Source organism: Melitaea cinxia, chromosome Z (assembly GCF_905220565.1).
Source record: "Melitaea cinxia chromosome Z, ilMelCinx1.1, whole genome shotgun sequence".
Lineage (NCBI taxonomy): Eukaryota > Metazoa > Arthropoda > Insecta > Lepidoptera > Nymphalidae > Melitaea > Melitaea cinxia.
In genome coordinates this window covers 1222331-1242187 of record NC_059424.1, presented here as the reverse complement: position 1 = coordinate 1242187, position 19857 = coordinate 1222331, and the positions used below count along the sequence as shown (strand labels likewise).

The 19857-nt window shown below is 31.8% G+C and overlaps 1 protein-coding gene across 1 annotated transcript in view; it reads left to right on the top strand.

Moving 5' to 3' along the window:
- The first annotated feature begins 1059 nt into the window (after positions 1 to 1059).
- LOC123668346 (proton-coupled amino acid transporter-like protein pathetic) overlaps positions 1060 to 19857 on the top strand; it is a 44970-nt gene continuing 26172 nt past the window's right edge. The window contains exon 1 of the mRNA XM_045602085.1: positions 1060 to 1527. Within this exon, the coding sequence (XP_045458041.1) occupies positions 1468 to 1527 (60 nt within the window). The 5' untranslated portion in view covers positions 1060 to 1467. The remainder of the gene's footprint in view (positions 1528 to 19857) is intronic.

Below are 19857 nucleotides of genomic sequence, written 5' to 3'. Positions count from 1 at the left end.
GTTTCAAAAATTAGCCGAAACAGACAGACAGACAGATAAAAATTACCCAAAAAAAATGTTATTGCGGTATTTGTACCGTGTACACATCCGTACGCATTTACTAAAAAGCGGTTATTTTAATGTTACAAACGGACACTCCAATTTTATTTATTTGTATAGATAGATATACACAGCAGATACCCAAATCTGACATCAAGGTTTGGAATAAAGCTTAACTAACGATATTTTAAGGGCATAACAAAGTAAAATTGAGTGCAACATTACTATTTTGAGTAGAATAGCAATAAACAGACATCTCAGTAGAGTCCTTGTTATTTATGTATCAACAAAATTGCAAACACTTCTTTGTTCTCGAAAGCGATTTTACTTTTTTTTTCTATTGTTTGACTTTTTTATTACGGTTTACGGTATCGGTACACTCGTGTTGTTCGGAGCCAGGTATAAACGTACGCAGCGATACGCTCCCACTGCGAGAAGAGTCAAACATGTTCCTAGAATATCACACGTTGATTTCAGAAAGGGCTCCGAAGGTGTGCCGATAAGCTTTGCAGTCGCTACACCGATTATTTCGAATGTTGCGTAATAAATATAATTAAGGCCTATTTACTGGTTTCCGTTAACGTTATTTGACAGATGACGGTAATCAACGGATAAAAGTTTACAATACATTATTTATTCTCATTCAAAATCGAATTCCACTGTATTTACGTCATATTTCTATTTTGTGAATCTAAAAAAGAGTAGTTTTTTTTATAGAATCGAAACAGTTCTTAATGTCATTTTTGGCGTAAACTCCTAACTTATGTACGGGATTTCAAGTTTATCACACGAGATACACAATAGAGATATCACAAGATCACAGCCAGTAAATCAGGCCTGAAAAAATTGTAATACGAGTTTATTGGACTGTTGAACGTTGTAAAAAAAAAACGTTTAGTGTTTGAGTGAATCGCTTGTTTCAATGTCAGATTCGGTAGTAAGACGGATTGGCGGTATCGGCAAGTTTTGCGATATCCGAACGTCTGGTGTGTGACGGTGCGTCCCTGGCGTCAGTGGTCGCTAACGTCACGGCGCCTGTTCTTCGCCAGCGAGCCACGAACGGCTCATTCGCTCGCAAGTCGGCGCGTTCGTGAGCACCCCGCCGTCATTGCCGACCAGACCGCAAGAGTGACAGCACGCCTTCTTACGCGCGACTAAAGTTTTATATCTTACGCTAATACTGTGACGAAAATTTTTATTTCATACGAAAAGTAGAAGAGAAAATTTTCCAAAACGGCTAACGATATTATAATAATCTATACGAAATTGCGAATATTTCATCGCAACATTTGACGACGGCGATTTTTTAGGACGCAAGTCGCTTTCGATCGCCGCTCGTAAATTCTTTTGTAGAAAAGAGAAATAATATAACTTTTTTGTGCGACTGCGACTCTGTCTCTTTGGACGGCGCCCGGAAAGGAACCGAAAATGTCGAAAAAGCATCTCCACAACCAAGCCGCTATACCGTTAGCGCCAGCGGTCTTTAAGGTAAGTTATTATTTTATATATTGTTTCAAAGCGAATTTTCCTTTTCATTTAATGTAACATCTTGGATGCTTTGCGATGTTCTTGTTATAATTTGAGAAATATTATAATCGTAAATAAATTTTACGACAGCAATACCCTTGCTGATGTAATAAATATTTTAATTTCAATTATCAGAACAAACAACATTAAGAATTTTAAATAAAATATTACGTAAATATTTTTATGAATGTTAGTTTTTGTTAAATAATGTACATATTTATAATTTTAATTAAAAAAAATCAAGCTGAGCGAAATTACCATAACGTATAAAATTGCTAAGCTAAAAAAGATTTTGTAATTCAAATAAAAATTGCGTGTTAAGCTCACGACTCATGAAAACTGGTCGCTGTGATCTACAACTAGTTTCCAAGAACGTTCTCTGGAATTTTACATCTTTAAATTAATAGCTGGAACTCGTCTATTACGAGAATTTTAAATTTATTTATAATTTTCACCGTTTAGTTCAAACCGTGATCTCTATTTCCAACTCTAGCCGGTTACATACTCTATGATTGATAGTCGCTCACGGAGTCAGCGAAAAGGATATTGGAATCTATGTATATATGCATAAACTCGCTTTTTTATTACATACTTTTTATGAGTATCCCATAACAGCAATGGCTTGTAAATCTAAGTGTAAGGTTTTATAATCACCATGTAAACACGCTACGATTTGTTACATTCAATCATAATGTTAAAATAGAAATACTTTCATGTTTATAAAACGTTTAAAGATATTAAAACGTGATGCTCTGATGGTTAAACTTTCCTTTGGTAATAAGTAAAGAATACAATTAAACTATGTTTTAACGAAATGGCGACGAAATTACACTTGTATTTTATTTACCTTCAAGTTGAAATCAATTACAATAATTGTATTACGCTGTATTTTTCCTTCAATACTCATAATATTAAACATTGTGATAGCAAATATCCTTATTCGAGGCTAATACGTCCATCGAACGTTTTAGGTACCAAGCGGTGCAAATATTTGTGCTAATTATATGATAAAACAATGTGTACAAAGCGACCGTTCTAGTGCACAAAAAACTTAACTAAAAAATTGTATCGCTTTCAAGCGATATTTCAATATTTTGTTATTCTTCAGCATGATTCAACATCATTAGAATTCATTTTCCCGTAAACACTTTTCAGGTGTAGTTTAATCGCACACATTAACTTGTGTTTGTGTGCGACATCGTTAGTCATGTGATGACGTACGATCGATACTTCAACAAAGTATAGATTTCAGTTCGAAAATTATTTATTTCACACGTTTGTTTTCCGCAATCGCCTTAAGCAGAAGTTTTATGTTCGCCCCGTAATCGCTTCAACCTATTTCAAGTTATATTACCACTTGAATCATTACATAATCATTGATACTACACAGATTACTTGAAATTTAGATAGTTTTACTTGTAAAATGCAATTAAAATTAAAAAATTTAATGTTCTTAAAAGACAACAAGAAAAGTAAATAAAAGTTTCTCCATGATAAAGACTCGTAACTATGAATATACAACATTTTTCGATGTCACAGTTTAACACGCATTGTGTACACAATTGAAATAAAACGTGTCGCCGTGGGTACTTGGTACTTACGTTCAAAGATAAGCACTGCATGATAGATTTTAATTTATAAATTTACAGGTTTATCAAAATCCTCATAACTTAAAGCCCAAACCGGACGATATTTTTTGTTTTATAATTTTGTTTCTATTTATAATGACAATTAAATAAAATATATCTAGTTTATTTATTATGCTTATTTTAAAATTAGAATTCTATAAATTTGGAACGTTGTTTTCTTTTTATTTCAATTTATTGTGTAATTAAAGTTTTTTTTTTATATTTGGCATCGCGCGGTTTGCGCATATGCCACTAACAAAACTAATTAAAGTTACGTTTCATACAATTTAATTTTCGAATCGGTAAATATGAATTTAGAGTATCTATTCAAATACTTTAAACTTGTCTAATTCAAATTGAAACTTAGCATTTGATTAGTATTTTAAGCATACGACGGATAAAAGTTTTTAATATATTATGCTTTTTCACCATCGATTTCCCGTGTACTTATGAGATATTTCTATTCAAAATACAATTTCGAAAATGAATCTTTAAGCTGCAAGTTATTGATTGAGGTGAAACAGGCCCTAAGTCGAGTAGATTAATAATAAAACAAGAAAACAAACAGTTCACATGATACAAGACAACGAGTTGCAGAACGGAAGCGTATCCGCTCTCGGTTATTACTCGTATTTATAAATTCAATGAAACTACGATATTTTCGAATGAATTCTTTATTTAGAAAAACCTTACAGCACTTGTGTTTTCGTAAATAGTAAAAAAAAACTGGGTACTCTGCCATTTGGCAATGACATGAATATTATTTTAAGTGTGTTCATTTTCATTTTAAGAATTTCGAATATCGGTATAATTTATCAGTTTCACTTTTTCTCTTCGATTTTTGTCAGACAACTCTGAACGGCGTTTTCAACTTCGACCCTTTAACTGCTAGAAAAGACACAAACGCGCATCATTTCATAAGTTTTGACCGACTTCAAAAAAAGGGAGAGGTTCTCAATTCGATTTTTTTTTGTGTTACCGTTAACCTTATAAATTTTTATTCGGTATATCGCTATAAATTATTATTTTTTATTTAAATCAAAAGCTCGTGCTTGTCATGTGGTTCTTCTTGGTCGTGATCTGATGAGTTCTTTTTGATTTATTCCTAATAATGCGTGTTAAATTGATTTTAAAGTCGGTTACGTTTCGTTTGCGAGCACATCATTGATCATTATTTTACTGTATAATAAACCCATTTCACGTTTCCCTGTACTGTTAAATAAGTTTTTTTTTCATAACCCTATCAAAACTAACCCGTTAAATATATCTACGTGGCACAAGATAAGTTATCGACATCGAGATTCATTAAAGCTTAAGCAGTGATACCCTCGATAAATACAGATATACGGGCGATATTAAACTGATGGCTAGTTTTACCGGGTATGAATAACGTTTAACCAGCAAATAAGTTACAAATAGACTTTAACAGCAGGGGGTAGAATAGGCCATTAGTACCTGTTTCTGATCAATTAAAAAACTACAACAAAAATGATAAAATATATTTAAAAAAATCGTTGGCTGGTGGAAACACTGTCTTCCATCACATTGATAAAAACTACCCATAGCCCATGAGACATATCCCGTAATGTTTTTACCATAACATATAGAACGGCGACTTCTCTATACAATGACCCCGTTACAATTAACTACTCCGTTGATGTTTTCAAATATTCAAATAATGAACGAGGTAATAAACAGCATTTAAATTGGCCTCAATGTGTACTTTCTTGTAAGTATAGTTATACTGTAGTATAATTTTCATAACTTGGCAATTCGTAACGGGGATTCCGATGCTAGGGCCGTGAGCGACATTCTAGTAATTTCTATGGAGCAGGTAATTACCGTACCTTCTCAGAACTGAGGCGATCACGACTAGATAAATATTCTAAAAATGTTCAGTAATTTTTCCGTTTAGGTATTTACGATCGAAAGTTCTAGACTCGAAGACAGCTATGCGGCGACTTTGTAATATACTGAAGTATGAAACGCGAGTGTGTGCGGTGTAGGAAAGGCGCGCCGGCGGTGGCGAGTGCGCCAGCGTCGAGCCGAATTACGATCCACGCTTAGGCAATGGAAATTTCCACTGAGTCGCTCCCCTCCCTGCTCGCACACACACAGCGCTCCCCACAGATAACACACACACGCACAGACGCTCTACAATGGCGCCCGCGACGGTTACATTCGACCAAACGTCTAGACTCTGGATTCCTCTGAACTTTAATTTAATACTTGAGTAACTTGTGTATCAATACTTTAAGTACGAGTATGAACACACGCTGTGTACCAGTTTGAAGAAAAATATATAATTAAAAATTATTGGATAAAATACTAAGAAAACATTCGTTAAAAATACAAAAGAAGGTCGTAAATGTAGATTTTAAAATGAGGTCAAACAACAGCGCCATGGCGATGGCGATCTCAACAAAAAGCCAGCGGCTTGTGAATTGAAACAAAAACGAAGGCTAAGCGTTAATACATTATGCATCGTACGTATTCAGCGAGTTATTCGGCAACCGACATTACACGAGCGACTGTAACGCACTATAGATAACGCAAAATTGAAAACTGCAACACATCGATAAATTGCTATGAATTAATTTTATTAACATATAAATACTCTTCGGAAAACAAAGTCAAATAACATTCACTAATGCTACAGGCAGCTAATAAAAGGATAAATTGAACATCGTGTACAGCGGTCGATGTTTAATATCAACAATGATGTTCAAGTTATCAAATATTGCAATACCTTTCTCGGAAACATTACCGTTGCCTTGAAAAGAAAAGACATCAACGATCAGATTCTTAGGAACGCGTATCTTGTAATAGTATAAAAATATAAATTACTTACATTATTTTGATGATAATGTATGTTACAAGTGAAGACTCTTAACTCTGTTGACAATTCGGTTTCTCGCCCCCTATTTTAATGGTAACAGCTAAGTTGTTTGCAGCCTACAACTTTTCGCTATAAACGAGTTCTAAAACGAGAAAAGAATTTCTAAAATTGAACCGGTAAGTCCGGATATCAATGCGTTCAAACAAACAAACACTCCACTAACTTCATAATATGGAATAAACTTGACAACCCATACATTTTATTTTATAGGGTTTTATTATTATGCGTTGATGTATGACCCTGTCATCCGTCCTTTTTCATACGACTTCTTTATATAACTCTACCCGCCTTAAATCCGTGCGCTTTAACGATTTTTTGCTTTCCATGGATTGCTTGTGATTCATCGCCTATAGTTCTTTTATTATTATTTTTTTAATAATAATATTATAATAATAATCTTTATTGCCATGAAAAATATACAATGTAATTATTTCTAACGGCATCTGCACTAAGCACAACCTGTATTGTAGACGCCAGGCATACAGACTACGGTCACTCCTACACTCACTACTACCTCACTAGTTTTTCGATTCAGATGATTCTAAAATAGATAATTCTTACAAGTTGTTTTTGCAATCTGTTTACTTAAACAAAAGCAATAGCATACAGAAATTAAAGTATATTTCTGAAAAAAAAAAACGTTCCCATTAGAAGTTTTTATATAAAGGCTAAATAAAAATATTGAAATAACTAACGACGAATGGACTTTGTGATCGAAAAAGGATTAAAAATAACCAGTTAACAGCTTTGTACCACAGCTGTGTCACAATAGTTTATTAATAGTTTTAGCTCTGTCGTCATAGTATCATCATACTAGTATGATATAAATTTTGCTAAAAACTTTTGTTATCTAGACATTTTAATAGCTACCAGTTAACAGTTCACGGTTGTGAACAACGGGTAATTTTTCGATTATCTGCTTTCACAAGACTATTGTTTTGGCCACACTTGAATTGTCAACAAGGCGTTGATACATGACGGTTTCTTACATAACTAGCTAGTAACTCATCCCTTCTTTACCCGTTTAGGACTATTTAAAAGCTACCGACAAGCACTCTGATGTAGCTTTTAAAGTTCTATTCGTACGTCTCTAGTGGATCACTTTTATTTTTAATAATATTTTTTTCTATCAAAATCGTATAGCCCGATTGTGATTTTTTACAGGTGTGAGTTTCTTAGGAAAGTTACAAAACGTACCTACATACACTATGTGCACAGACGCAGGCAAGATCGTGTTACATAACCTTCTCAGTTGTTTTTTTCACCGAATAAACATATCACTTATGGTTTCAAGGCTAAGCAACGAAGTAGCCTTTTCAAAGATTGTCTTAATAAATTCACCAAAGTTACACCATATTCAGGTCTAAATTTAATCATTATTATATTTCAGACGCCATTCAGTAAACTAGACAAAGCTATATGATTTTTGATCTTACTTAACAATATAAAGATATACGAAAAAAATAATTGAGACGATTTCTATGAGTTATTTTTAGAACCATTCCAATGTAGAAGGTTAACAAACTTCAAACAATAACATCGCTGCAATCTGCCTAAATAATACCTTCCGCGATCGGAATACTTAACCAGAAAATTAAATAAATGCTCAACAAAAAAATTCTATAGCAAAAAATTCTTCAAGCGCTTTAGAATAATACTAAACAAATAAAACTAGACTGAGAAAAAAAAAACTCGTCAAAATCAGTCCTACAGTTTTTGTCGTAACTCACACATGCACGCAGAGACACAAACATGCACGCACACAAACGCTCGCGCGCGCTCGCACACGGACATAGACGTACAAACACAGATAGACACACAAACACAGTAGACACACGTTGACGCAAACACTCACGCGCACATACATAGGCAAGAACGCGCCATATTCTTTCGTGGAAAAAAATGCAAAACGCACCTACTTCTAATATTTTAAAAAGTCCATTTGATACTCATTCAATCGTATTCATTCGTATTGTTGACGTTTGATGATAAGAATAATAATTAATTTACAAACTAATACACTTGCACCTCTAGCTTTATACATCTATTTACAACTTAGATTTTTTTCTATTTCCAACGCTCAGACAATGTATTCTAGACCGACTTGCATGAAATTTAGCAATTTCTCTTCGAAAGTATAATCTACTTAGTGAGAAAAGTAAGACTGAACCAAAGCACAACGTTTAACGCGTGTTGCTTTTTGAAATGATTTCTTTATTAAAATAATATGGATATTCGCGTCACAGTAATTAATTTCACTTAATAATTTTACAATGAAAGTTATTTCGGAAGACTTGTTTAAATATTGACTTTAATTATGTGCTAGTGAGTATACCAATGTTAGATGCACATCAACTTAAATTCATTGAAATAAGTAAAGTAGTTGCAACACCTTATTGTTAGTATTACAGGGAAAATATTACTTAACGTTTCATATTACAGTTACGACATTAATTATATGTTAATATTTATTCATAATATTTTACAAGGATATATAAATAATTATTCGAATTACGAGTCCATTAGTTACAAAACACAATGTTATAGGAAGTTTCTCTAAAGTAGTAATGAGGAAACTTTTTTCATGTTGGCGACATTGTATACCACACCAACGGAATCACGATTTCTGTTCAAGAACCTTTTACCTCATCTATTGTTCTATGATTACAAATAATTTAAACACCTATTTCAACAAAAGCTTGTATTTATACTCATGAAAACGTTTCGTCGGTTTTTTTTGACGCGTTCGTGACTCCTCAAACTTAATTACTAGTCAGAATTAATCCATAAATCCAGAAATAGTACATCTTCTATGTATATATATTTTTTAATTCTTCAATTAATTAAAGAACGTAATAATCCTTTTTATAAATCAGATTAAAAATCATTTATTACTAATAAAAATATTTTCATCAAATTCTATAATTAATAACCATCATAACGAAGTCATATTAAAATCATTATTAAAATACCTAAAAGTAAATAAATAAATACGTACATGGTAATGTACATGGAAGATATATGAGAAAAAATATTATTCGGACCTTTATCAACGCAAATAACACCCAAAACAATGATTGTTAGAATTTTTGTCTGTTTGTGTGTTTGTCAGTGCTAATCTCAGAAACGGCTTATTCGATTTAGATGCGGCTTTCACTAATATATTGGTGTAAGCTTAACAGTATTTGTTTCATATCAATCGGTTCATAAATAAAAACGTTATGCCAATTTAAAGAATCACGTTGAACATGTAAATACCCAAAATACAGACGAAGTCACAGGCACAGCAAGAACAAAATAAATCTACGTACCGTAAACGAAAACGGTAATTTTTCTGTTACATACAAATCTTTTACAAATACTGTAATTGGCGTAAAATCATACATCTCATACAAACGACACCCATGCTTCCATTCCATCGATTACCACGGCCGCCGTGATAAGATAAGCTGTCCTTGACTACGCTTTAATAATAAAATTTGTTTGAGTTTTATAATACTAAATGTTAAAAAGAAATTATCCATATTTAGAAGGAAACCTTCCTTTCCTTACAATGCGTGAGATTAAAGTAGAAGTTCCTCCTTAGTAATATCACTACATAGTATAAAACAAAGTCGCTTTCTCTGTCCCTGCACATGTTTGTGCGCTTAAATCTTTAAAACTATGCAACGGATTTTGATGCGGTTCTTTTTAATAGATAGATTGATTCAAGAGGAAGGTTTATATGTATAATAACATCCATTAAATAGTGGAGAAATACTGTTATTTTTGACTTTTCTAATGTTATGTCGTAAATAATAATTATTTTTTTTCGCTTAAATTGCAAACGCAGGCTGAACCCTACGAGATTTATCAAAATAATGTACTAAGTATTGTACACATTGAAAAGGTCTACAGAAAACTCCGCGATGGTATATACCTATCTCTTATGGATATATAAAGATATTTCTAATATTAACAAAGATTTAACCTGAATGTAACGAAATTTCATGACAATAAGCCATTAGGATCGACGGCGCCGCGGAGTCCAACCGCTCCCTTCGGAGCTAGACAATATTTTCGACTAAACCCACGTCCTTGATAACGGCGGGCAAGTTTAACAGTTTGAACATTTAGTATTTTATATGTACATACATTAAAATTAATAAATGGCACGAAAATGGCGCATGTAAAGTTAATTATATTTAAGTTGTTTTCGAATGCGTCACATTTTAAATTATTCGATACATTTTGGTTTGTTAGCTGAAACTGAATTGATAGTCATGTATTAATATGATAATTAATACTTTTAAATTACTCACTATTAAATAATAAATACCTTACGATTAAAATTGGACGAAGTTACTTGTTGTAAAATTAACGAACAAAAAAATACAACAATACTTCATAATGAGCGTGTAATCAGTGTCAATTTAGCTGGTTATGTGGCAATTTAGCGAAATTACAACTAATATCATATATCCACCATAGTAGACAGCAAAAAAGGCCGATTCACACTACTAAGCCAGTCCACAAGCTCATCGTATTTTGTTATACAAGTCTAAAATTTAAAAGTTTGCACTTTTTTTACAACTGAGGTCGGAACAGAGAAAAGAACGAATATAGAACTATCTTAGGCTTTCATGTGTGGACTAAATCTTTACCAGTGTCCGTCAAGACCAAGACTAGCCATGAAAGACATTATTATATGGCTCGAGTATTTACCAGACGGAATAAAGCCGAAAATAACTATGAAAGCTACTTTAATGTGGGCTCAGAGATTCAAAACTGATAATAAGCTGAACAAGAGCTACAATAGCAGGGCAATATAAAGGGGGTTCTTTAGAAATGATCCTGTATAAAATCATCTAAAAGATACTAGTCTTGTGAATTAGCCTTAGCCGATGTCGTAACCTTATGTAAACATTGTTTTGGTCAAATCATTATTAACAATATTATCGCTGTATAAACTAACACGGGTATAATTTTACAACGCAACAGTATTCGAGATATTCTGTTTTAATTTTTCCATTTTTCTTATTCGCTAAAGATATTTTAATACCTAGATGTCAGCTACGTGCTTGTATGTACAAATGATAATCACGTTTGCGTTGTAACGATTATGTCAATTTCATTTCTTACTTATTTTTTTTTATAAATTTTATAATCACGGAAATAATTCATTTACGTACGTGAGCATACATCATTGATCATTGCACTATACGAGTATTAATCATTACACTATACGAGTATTAATCATTGCACTATACGAGTATAAATCATTGCACTATACGAGTATAAATCATTGCACTATACGAGTATAAATCAGTATTTGCTTTCGTTTTTTATGCTTTTCTAATCAAAATCACAAAACTGTTTTTAACTGACTTCAAAAAAAGGAGGAGGTTACTCAATTCGACTGTATATATACATATATATATATATATATATATATATATATTTATGTATTTTCGGGTATAACTCCGTCGTTTATGAACCGATTTTGATAATTCCTTTTTGTTGGAAAGGAGATATCCCTAGTTTGGTACCATGATAAGGAAACCAGGATCTGATGATGGGATCCCAGAGAAATCGAGGAAAACTCTCGAAAATCCGCATAACTTTTTACTGGGTGTACTGCTTTTAATGATTTTTAATTTAATAGAAAGCCGATGTTTATCATGTGGTCACATTTAAATTTCATCGAGATCTGATGACAGCTTTTGGAGTAATCTTTGATAATGCGTATTTACTTGACTATTTTTTCGTCTACCTACGTTGTTATTACTTGTCGATATAATTGAAGGCGGTTTTCTTCGTTTGCCTGCAAACACAATTATATAAACAGTTTTTCACGTCATTTGGAGTATTTTTTAGAAAACGCTTATATAAGTATTAAAATTTAGTTATATGATAGAAACAATTTAAAATTTTAAAAATATAACCCGAGAATTGAATGAAGACTGAGTTATTTATGTATTTAAAACATTAAATAAAATATGTTATACGCCAACGACCAAAGGTGTCTTACTCCATATAGGAAAAGGGTCAAATTCTAATTTATTAATTCTATAGAAAAATATTATCTAATTTATTCTAATTTTTCATAGTAACATTAATTTAATTTTTATTTTAATAAATATAATAACTATCCAACAATATTCTTTCTGTAATGTATTTAGTTACCGCATAATGCTTATACTCTACTATTCCTATATCATACATAAGAATCTATCATTTACTGAAATCTATTTCCGAGCTACATACACCAAGATGGTTCAACGAACTGAATACGTGACATGAGAAACTGAGATCAATTATTTCAATAAGTTCTCTATTCCCACAATTACTCTGTACACAGTCTGATTTCAAAATTTGTTATTCAAAAATATATTTATTCGAATGAAGAAACTTTGCGTCAATTATAGTGCCAAATTTTAAACAAGTTAAAAATAAATTTATAAATTTTTATTTTATATTTTTATATATTTATATTTATTATATTTTTATATACATTTTTTAAAATATATATCACGACGACCGATTCACGATCGAATCTAAACGATATTTGTTTTAATTTTGAGAATAAAATGTAAATAATTACTATGACCTCAATTTTTGCTCGAAAACCTTGAAGTACCTTTGCTGGTTTATTGTTTTTTTACTATCACGATATTGTGGAATATCTCCGTTCTTCAACTAAAGCAAACAAGTATCGAATAACGATTGTCGTTCGCATTAGCCTTTATGTCGTCATTAATGCGAAATCATTTCCATTTTGTACATTATTCATAAAATTCAAAACGATCTTCTAAAGGGCTTTATGTAAAGACATAAATTTAACGTTTATATCTTGTTGTCATATAAACATATTTGTCTTTACAATACATGTGAAATTCAACTAGTGACAAACTTTAATACATAACAATACACTTTATTGTACACCAAAACAGAAATAATACAAATCAGACTGATTTTAACTAAGTATCATAAGGTACATAGGGCGGCCTTATGGAAAAGCGACCCCTTTCATGCGAACCCAGGGGCAGAGATGGTAATATAAGTTTGACTTTATAAATTCTTGTTATTGAATACCAAAAATATTGTTTTTGATGACCTTTTTTAATACCAATTAAAATATAAGTACTTACGTTCCAAAGACTCTATTTAGTAGTAATTTTACACAATATGTTTAGACACTAAGCGCTGCATTTACTCTATGAAGCGCTTGTTACTTTACCTAAAGTAACCTAACGATATACTTAGATTATAAAACAAATGCACCAGGTTGGATCTCCCAAAATGTACTCTAATCGTCAACAATAGCAATCAATGGTCAACAATAGCAATAGATAATGATAAATTTAGTAATCATTCAAACAAAGGTAATCATTCAAAATACTAACATTTATATAAAATTGGAAAAACCGAAATTGAAATATGTAGTAGTAAAATTCCACTCGTGGCGACATTACTTCGTATAACAACTATGTATATGAAACGGAAAACTCAAGTAACAGAAAACATCCAACACTTTAAAATCAAATGACGCTAATGATATATTGTGTCTGTCCTCGTTACCTACATTGGACTTGTATTTACAAAAGCATTATTTAAACGTAATACAGAGCTAACAGAGTAAACGTTGTATGTAAATATATAATATTTAAAATAATTTACATGTAAAAAGTAACAGTTACGTCAAAAAGACATTTATATTTCTCAGTATATAAAAAAAATACAAAAGGACTAATTTGGAAAGTTTATACATGTACGAAGAATTAAATGAATAATTTTAAAGAAATAATAATTAACCCTCTTTAACACTTTTAATTTAGCTCTAACAAATTGCTTCATTCTGTACGACATGCTAAGTGACGTCAAGAGTAGTCAAGATGGCCGCCAATATTTAACGTAGTTATTGCATTGTTTCTTCATTACAGACAAATTCAAGGTGTTATATATCAGATTCTTACCAGTTTTTTTTTTCAAAAGATTCAAAATCCCAACACACTTGAAGCACACTCATCGTACTTATCATAATATCAATCACGCGAAGTTATCAATTACGGAAAACATTGAAGATGATTCAAGATTTTTATCATAAGAGAGACAGCTACAAAAAGTAGTGATTAACGCGTGTTTCACTTGACTCATTAACCCTCCGTAACTAAACGTACATAACGTTGTAATTAAACATTCGTCGAGCGGACTACGCGATAAAAACGCTGATTTTAGCAGGACTTTTTGATTATAATAAGAACTTTTTTATAGCGTAAAATGTTCTTATTATAAGAACTAAATGACACAAAAAAAATTTTAAATATTAAAATTCGTAGTTACTACACGTCACGTCAATTTAATGAGAACCACAAATAGCATTTTTGCATTTCATGTGATGGTGTTTCCAAATTCTTGGAGCCTTTAATGGGTATTGGTAACAAATTTTGCACACGTTCGACGTTGGAAGAATAGAAGATTCCATTTTGGCTTAAATACCTCGAATGTCTTGAATAATGAGCTTAATACCATATACCATACCATATTTATACAACCTTTAAAATACCTTCATATAGTATACGAGTAAAATTCAAAAACGAACATAGAATAAATACGAGTATTTATAACATAGAACTACCTACTTTATTATAAAAAAATTATTGAAACATAATATGCATTCGTATAATCTTTAAAAATATTTAAAATATAAATAAAAATTAATAATTAATTTACTTTCTAAGCAGCAAAAAAAAAAGAAACAACTATATGAATGTCAGTACGTTTTGATAACTTTCGTTGAGCGGTCGATGAAACGGCTGTTATTAATTGATATTATGATCGGGAGTGCTCCAAGTGTTGAATTGTTGACACAATTTAGGAAGGTAGAAAAAGTGGTAAATTTGCGAAGTCCGTTTAGCGAAAGTCAATTTATCTGTTTCGTGTCAGGTTTTTAGGCGTTTTTCTTTATTTCTTCTGGCATAACTGGATATTTCTTTAAAGTCAATATTAACCTTAACCATTTCCTATTATTCAAATAATTTCTTAAGATTTACGATTTGTGAATAAATATATAAAAGCTTACATTTTCAAGCTTCGATACAAATGTATCGAAATCATTATAATTTACGTTCATCTGATTCATTATATCCCATTCATACAGCAACCAAATATATTATTAATATATAAATTAATTGGAAAATTTTGAATATTATATCAAGATTATACAGACCTACCCTTGATAGCAGTACTCAAGGTGGTTCACCGAATAAATACCACCTCGTATGCTGCAATGTCGAATTTCCTGATATGATGTATTGAAAGAGTACGCTTAAGTGAAAAAATTTTGAAGCTTTTTTTTTAGTGTGTGGAGTAAATAAAAGTGATTTTATTTTAGTACATATTTATTTTTTAACCGAAAGGAGTATGCTACTCAATTCGACCGCTTATATATATTTTTTATGTATGTTCGGGGATAACTTCGTCGTTCATGCACCGATTTTGATAATTCTTTTTTTGTTGGAAAGGAGATATCCCAAGTATAGTTTCATGATAAGGAAACCAGGATCTGATGATGGAATCTCAGAGAAATCGAGGGAAATCCTCGAAAATCGTAGTGATGACTAGTGCGTTTGTTAATTTCTTTCGTCTACTTACGTTATATTACTAATCGATGTAATTGAAGTCGATTTTTTCGTTTGCGAGCAAACACAATTATTCGGAATGGAGACTTACTAGCGTATATTCTGTTAGTATCATATGTAGAGTCAGCTTGATAACCTTATTGTTATTATTATTTTATTATCATTTAAAGTCTTCACATTAGAAATTCCTTACATTATTCTTTAATCAACCAACAGATATGGTTTGATTAGTGTAGTAAAGCTACAAATACATCTTATTGTTTGAAGCTATAGAATAACCCATGCTGCGTTCAAAGTATATATATCTTTTTTCTTTCTTCAAAAACAAACCGTGTTTAAGATGAGTAGTACTTATAATCTTAGAATGAGGGCCTCTCCATGATGACTTTGATAAAATAGTATTTACAACATAATTAATACATTTTCATGGATGGATTGGATTACGGATGGAGGATTGCGGAAAATCGGGATGACTGGCGCGAACTTGAGGAGGCCTATGTCCAGCAGTGGACTGCAATAGGCTGAGCTGACTGACTGAACTAACTAGTACATTTTCTATAATATTTAATTTATTTTAAAAGCCTTCTCGAGTATGATTATTTTAGTAATCGTAAGCAATCAATAAAAAAATAAAAATTTGTCTAAAATAAATGTCTTTCTTTCTTTCAAGTTTAAGACCACACGAGATCGACAAAAGCTAGTGTCTAACAAGAATGTGTTTCGCGAATCGCATTATAAGATGTAGCCCGCAAACCGGTTAAAAGCTGATTGTTAACACACGGACACACACACACACACACAACACAAAGACAGACGGCAGACTTTTATTTTATAAATACGATGCGCTGTTACGAGAAAGTTAATCCACACGAGTGTCACATTGCGAGCTATGGTTGATTCTCAATACGTTTGTTTTGTTTGAATTTTTATGTTGTTTTTTTTTTTTCGTTTCGTTCATCAATGACGTCACAACACTTGGAACAGAACCAAAATGGAATCCAGGCGAGCGAGTAACAAATGGTATCTTTTGTTCGCCAATTCGTTTTGAATGATAGCGTTACGCTTCAGTTAGTTAAAATTTTATGTACTAAAATTATGTTTCTTTGAAAAGTTTGTTCCCAATTGGTTTTCATAAAATTGTATGAAATAGATACCAGGACGGAATTCTAAGTCAGATCTCTTACATGATACAATTACTTTGCATACCACCATTACAGGCAGTGCATGCAAAAAATTCAACACAACTAAGACCTCACTTTGAAAATTACCCGTTTTACTTTATTCAAAGGAATTGATCGAACTTTTTTTTTTAAATAAAAAAACCAAGATTAATTTTTCAACACATTTATTTAAACATTCAATATATTATTCACTAAATAAAATTAAGTACGTAAAGTAATTCTCTAACACATATTTCTTGCTATAAACACAGGAATCCTATTGCAAAGTAACATTACAGACATAATTATGACACGCTACAGAAAGTACAATTATGACAATATAATCATAATAACATACACATTTCAATTGATAAGCTTAAACATCGATTTCAACAACATTTATTAGAATAGAAATGATAAAACAGGAATGATCTACATTTGAATATAATCATACGAATAAGGAACAGTGTAGAGGGTAGTATGAAAATAGTACAGATACACATTTAGGGCCAGTTTCGCTGATTGTGGATAATATTTATCGTAAAAATAAGTTTTTTTCTTAAACAACTTCGTTGGCAAACAAACGTACGGCTCACCTGATGGTAGGCGAATACCGTATTTTATAAACGCTTGCGATACAAGAAGGATCGCGAGCGCGGTGCCATCCCTACCCCCAATTAATAAATAACAACTCTTAAATTCCCAATCACGAATAGAACTATCCCATAAATAAATTTTAATTCGATGTTCATCATCATCATCATCATCACTTCAGCCTAATACAGTCCACTGCTGGACAAAGGCCTCCACAAGTTAACGCCAAAAATGGTGTGAACTCATGTGTTGTCCCCACGCTGGGCAGGCGGGTTGGTGACCGCAGGGCTGTCTTTGTCGCACCGAAGACGCCGCTGTCCGTCTTCGACCTGTGTATTTCAAAGCCCACAGTTGGACGGTTATCCCGCCATTGGTCCGCTTTTGAAGTTCCAAGGTGGTAATGGAACTGTGTTATCCCTTAGTCGCCTCTTACGACACCCACGGGAAGAGAGGGAGTGGCTATATTCTAACTACCGTAACCGAACAGCAAATTCGATGTTGAATAATAATTATATCTCGTAAGCTCTTATCCGTCGAATACCGTTATCGGTTACATAGCGTTATCCACAACCGAGGTGAAACGGGCCTTTAGGTTTGTTTTAAACTATCGGGGTTTTTTTAACACTCATAATTAAATACGTATAGGTTAGATATGCATCTTAATCGAGTTCATCCAAATCGGGAACAAATATTCGTACACACTGGAAGCTGACGCATATGACCGTGATCCTTAAGAAGTGGAGAGAGAAAGAGAATTCCACGCTAACGGTGACGCTATACATCCTGTCGCGGATGATGACGGTGGCTATAGAGTTGTCCTCATTGTAGCGTTCGTAAACTGTTGTGTTATTGATTGTTACCCTTAACATGATGTACGATCGAAACACTACCGACTTGTGTATTATGTCGTAGACATACGACATTTGGAGATGCGGGTCTGGTGTTTGCTGTAAAAAAAATTAGCAAACATTTAATGATTTATAAAGAATAGAAAAGTATTGTATCTATTTTATAAATTAATTATTTATTAAAATAATTATAATATAAAAAAAAAATCGAAAAATAATGTAATGTAATATGAGACTGTTTGTAAACTATAATACCATGAGGTCACTTCTTATTCTAAATAATTCTAATTTCAAAAAAAAAAAAAAATAATAATAATTCAGGTGTTAACATTTCGCTGTGTGGACTCGAAGTCCATTAATTTCTTTTTTTAACTTTTATTTTTATTATTATTTATTAAGTGCCAGCGAAATCGTATTATCTTAGGAATTAATCTTTAAATTTTAGATAAGATTTTACACGATTTTATTATATCGGAATTGATTGATAACGATTTGTTTAATTTGTTCTGCTATTTTGAATCTCAGTTATTTGTTTGTTAATTTGTCAATTCTTGTTATATAATTGTTTAGTTTTTGTTGTGGAACGTAATTGATTACAATTAGTATCTGTAAAAACATTAGAGAGAAACAAATTAACATTGCATAGGTATGTGAAGGTTTTGAATGTTTTTAAATGTTACGATTAAGGGTTATTCTTTGTTATCATAATAATAAATTCTATAGTATGTAAATTTTTAGGCATTGTTGTTGTGTGACATGAGCTAACGCTGAAATACTTTTTCAGATTGATAGATTTTGAACATTGTTGAGGTTCTATTGCCAAAGACTATAACTTCTATAATAATAGACAAAAGTTATCCGTGTGTTTGTCAAATATATGGTAGAGCGTGTAATGTTTTTTTTTTTTTTTTTAAATTGATTTAATGTATTTTATGCTTAATTTTTAAAAAATATTAGTATTCGCACTCCTTCTCTATATAAACTATATGTGCGAAATTTCATACTCCTCTGTCCCCGCAATATTCGTAAAAAGGTGTACAAAGATTTTGTTTCACGTATTAATATATAGAAAACTGGCAGACTTGGCGAATTTCGTACCGCCTTTTTATTTATTTTTTTTCCTAAATATAATAATTACATATATCAAAATAAAATATAACCTATCTTTCAAGTTGGATCAAATTGCGCACTGTGTGCTGATTAAAATCGGTTAAGTAGTTTAGGAGTCCATCGCGTACAAACAACGTAACGCGTAATTTATATATATTAAGTTATTAAGATCGTTGAAATTGCATCACTATTGTTTATATAAATAACGTTTGAAAGTGCGTCACTAATGTTGCACAGTTATCTTCAATAAATATTTACAACTATATTCCGTTAATGATAGGATTCGGATTATGTATGAATTAAAAAAAATACATCGTATGAATGAAAAATGCGATTCTGTACGTGTGTCGGTATAGTTATTGTTGGCAACACGTACACGTGACACGTTGAGAAAGTGTCGCTTTAGCTGTACATGTACCTATAGTCCTATAT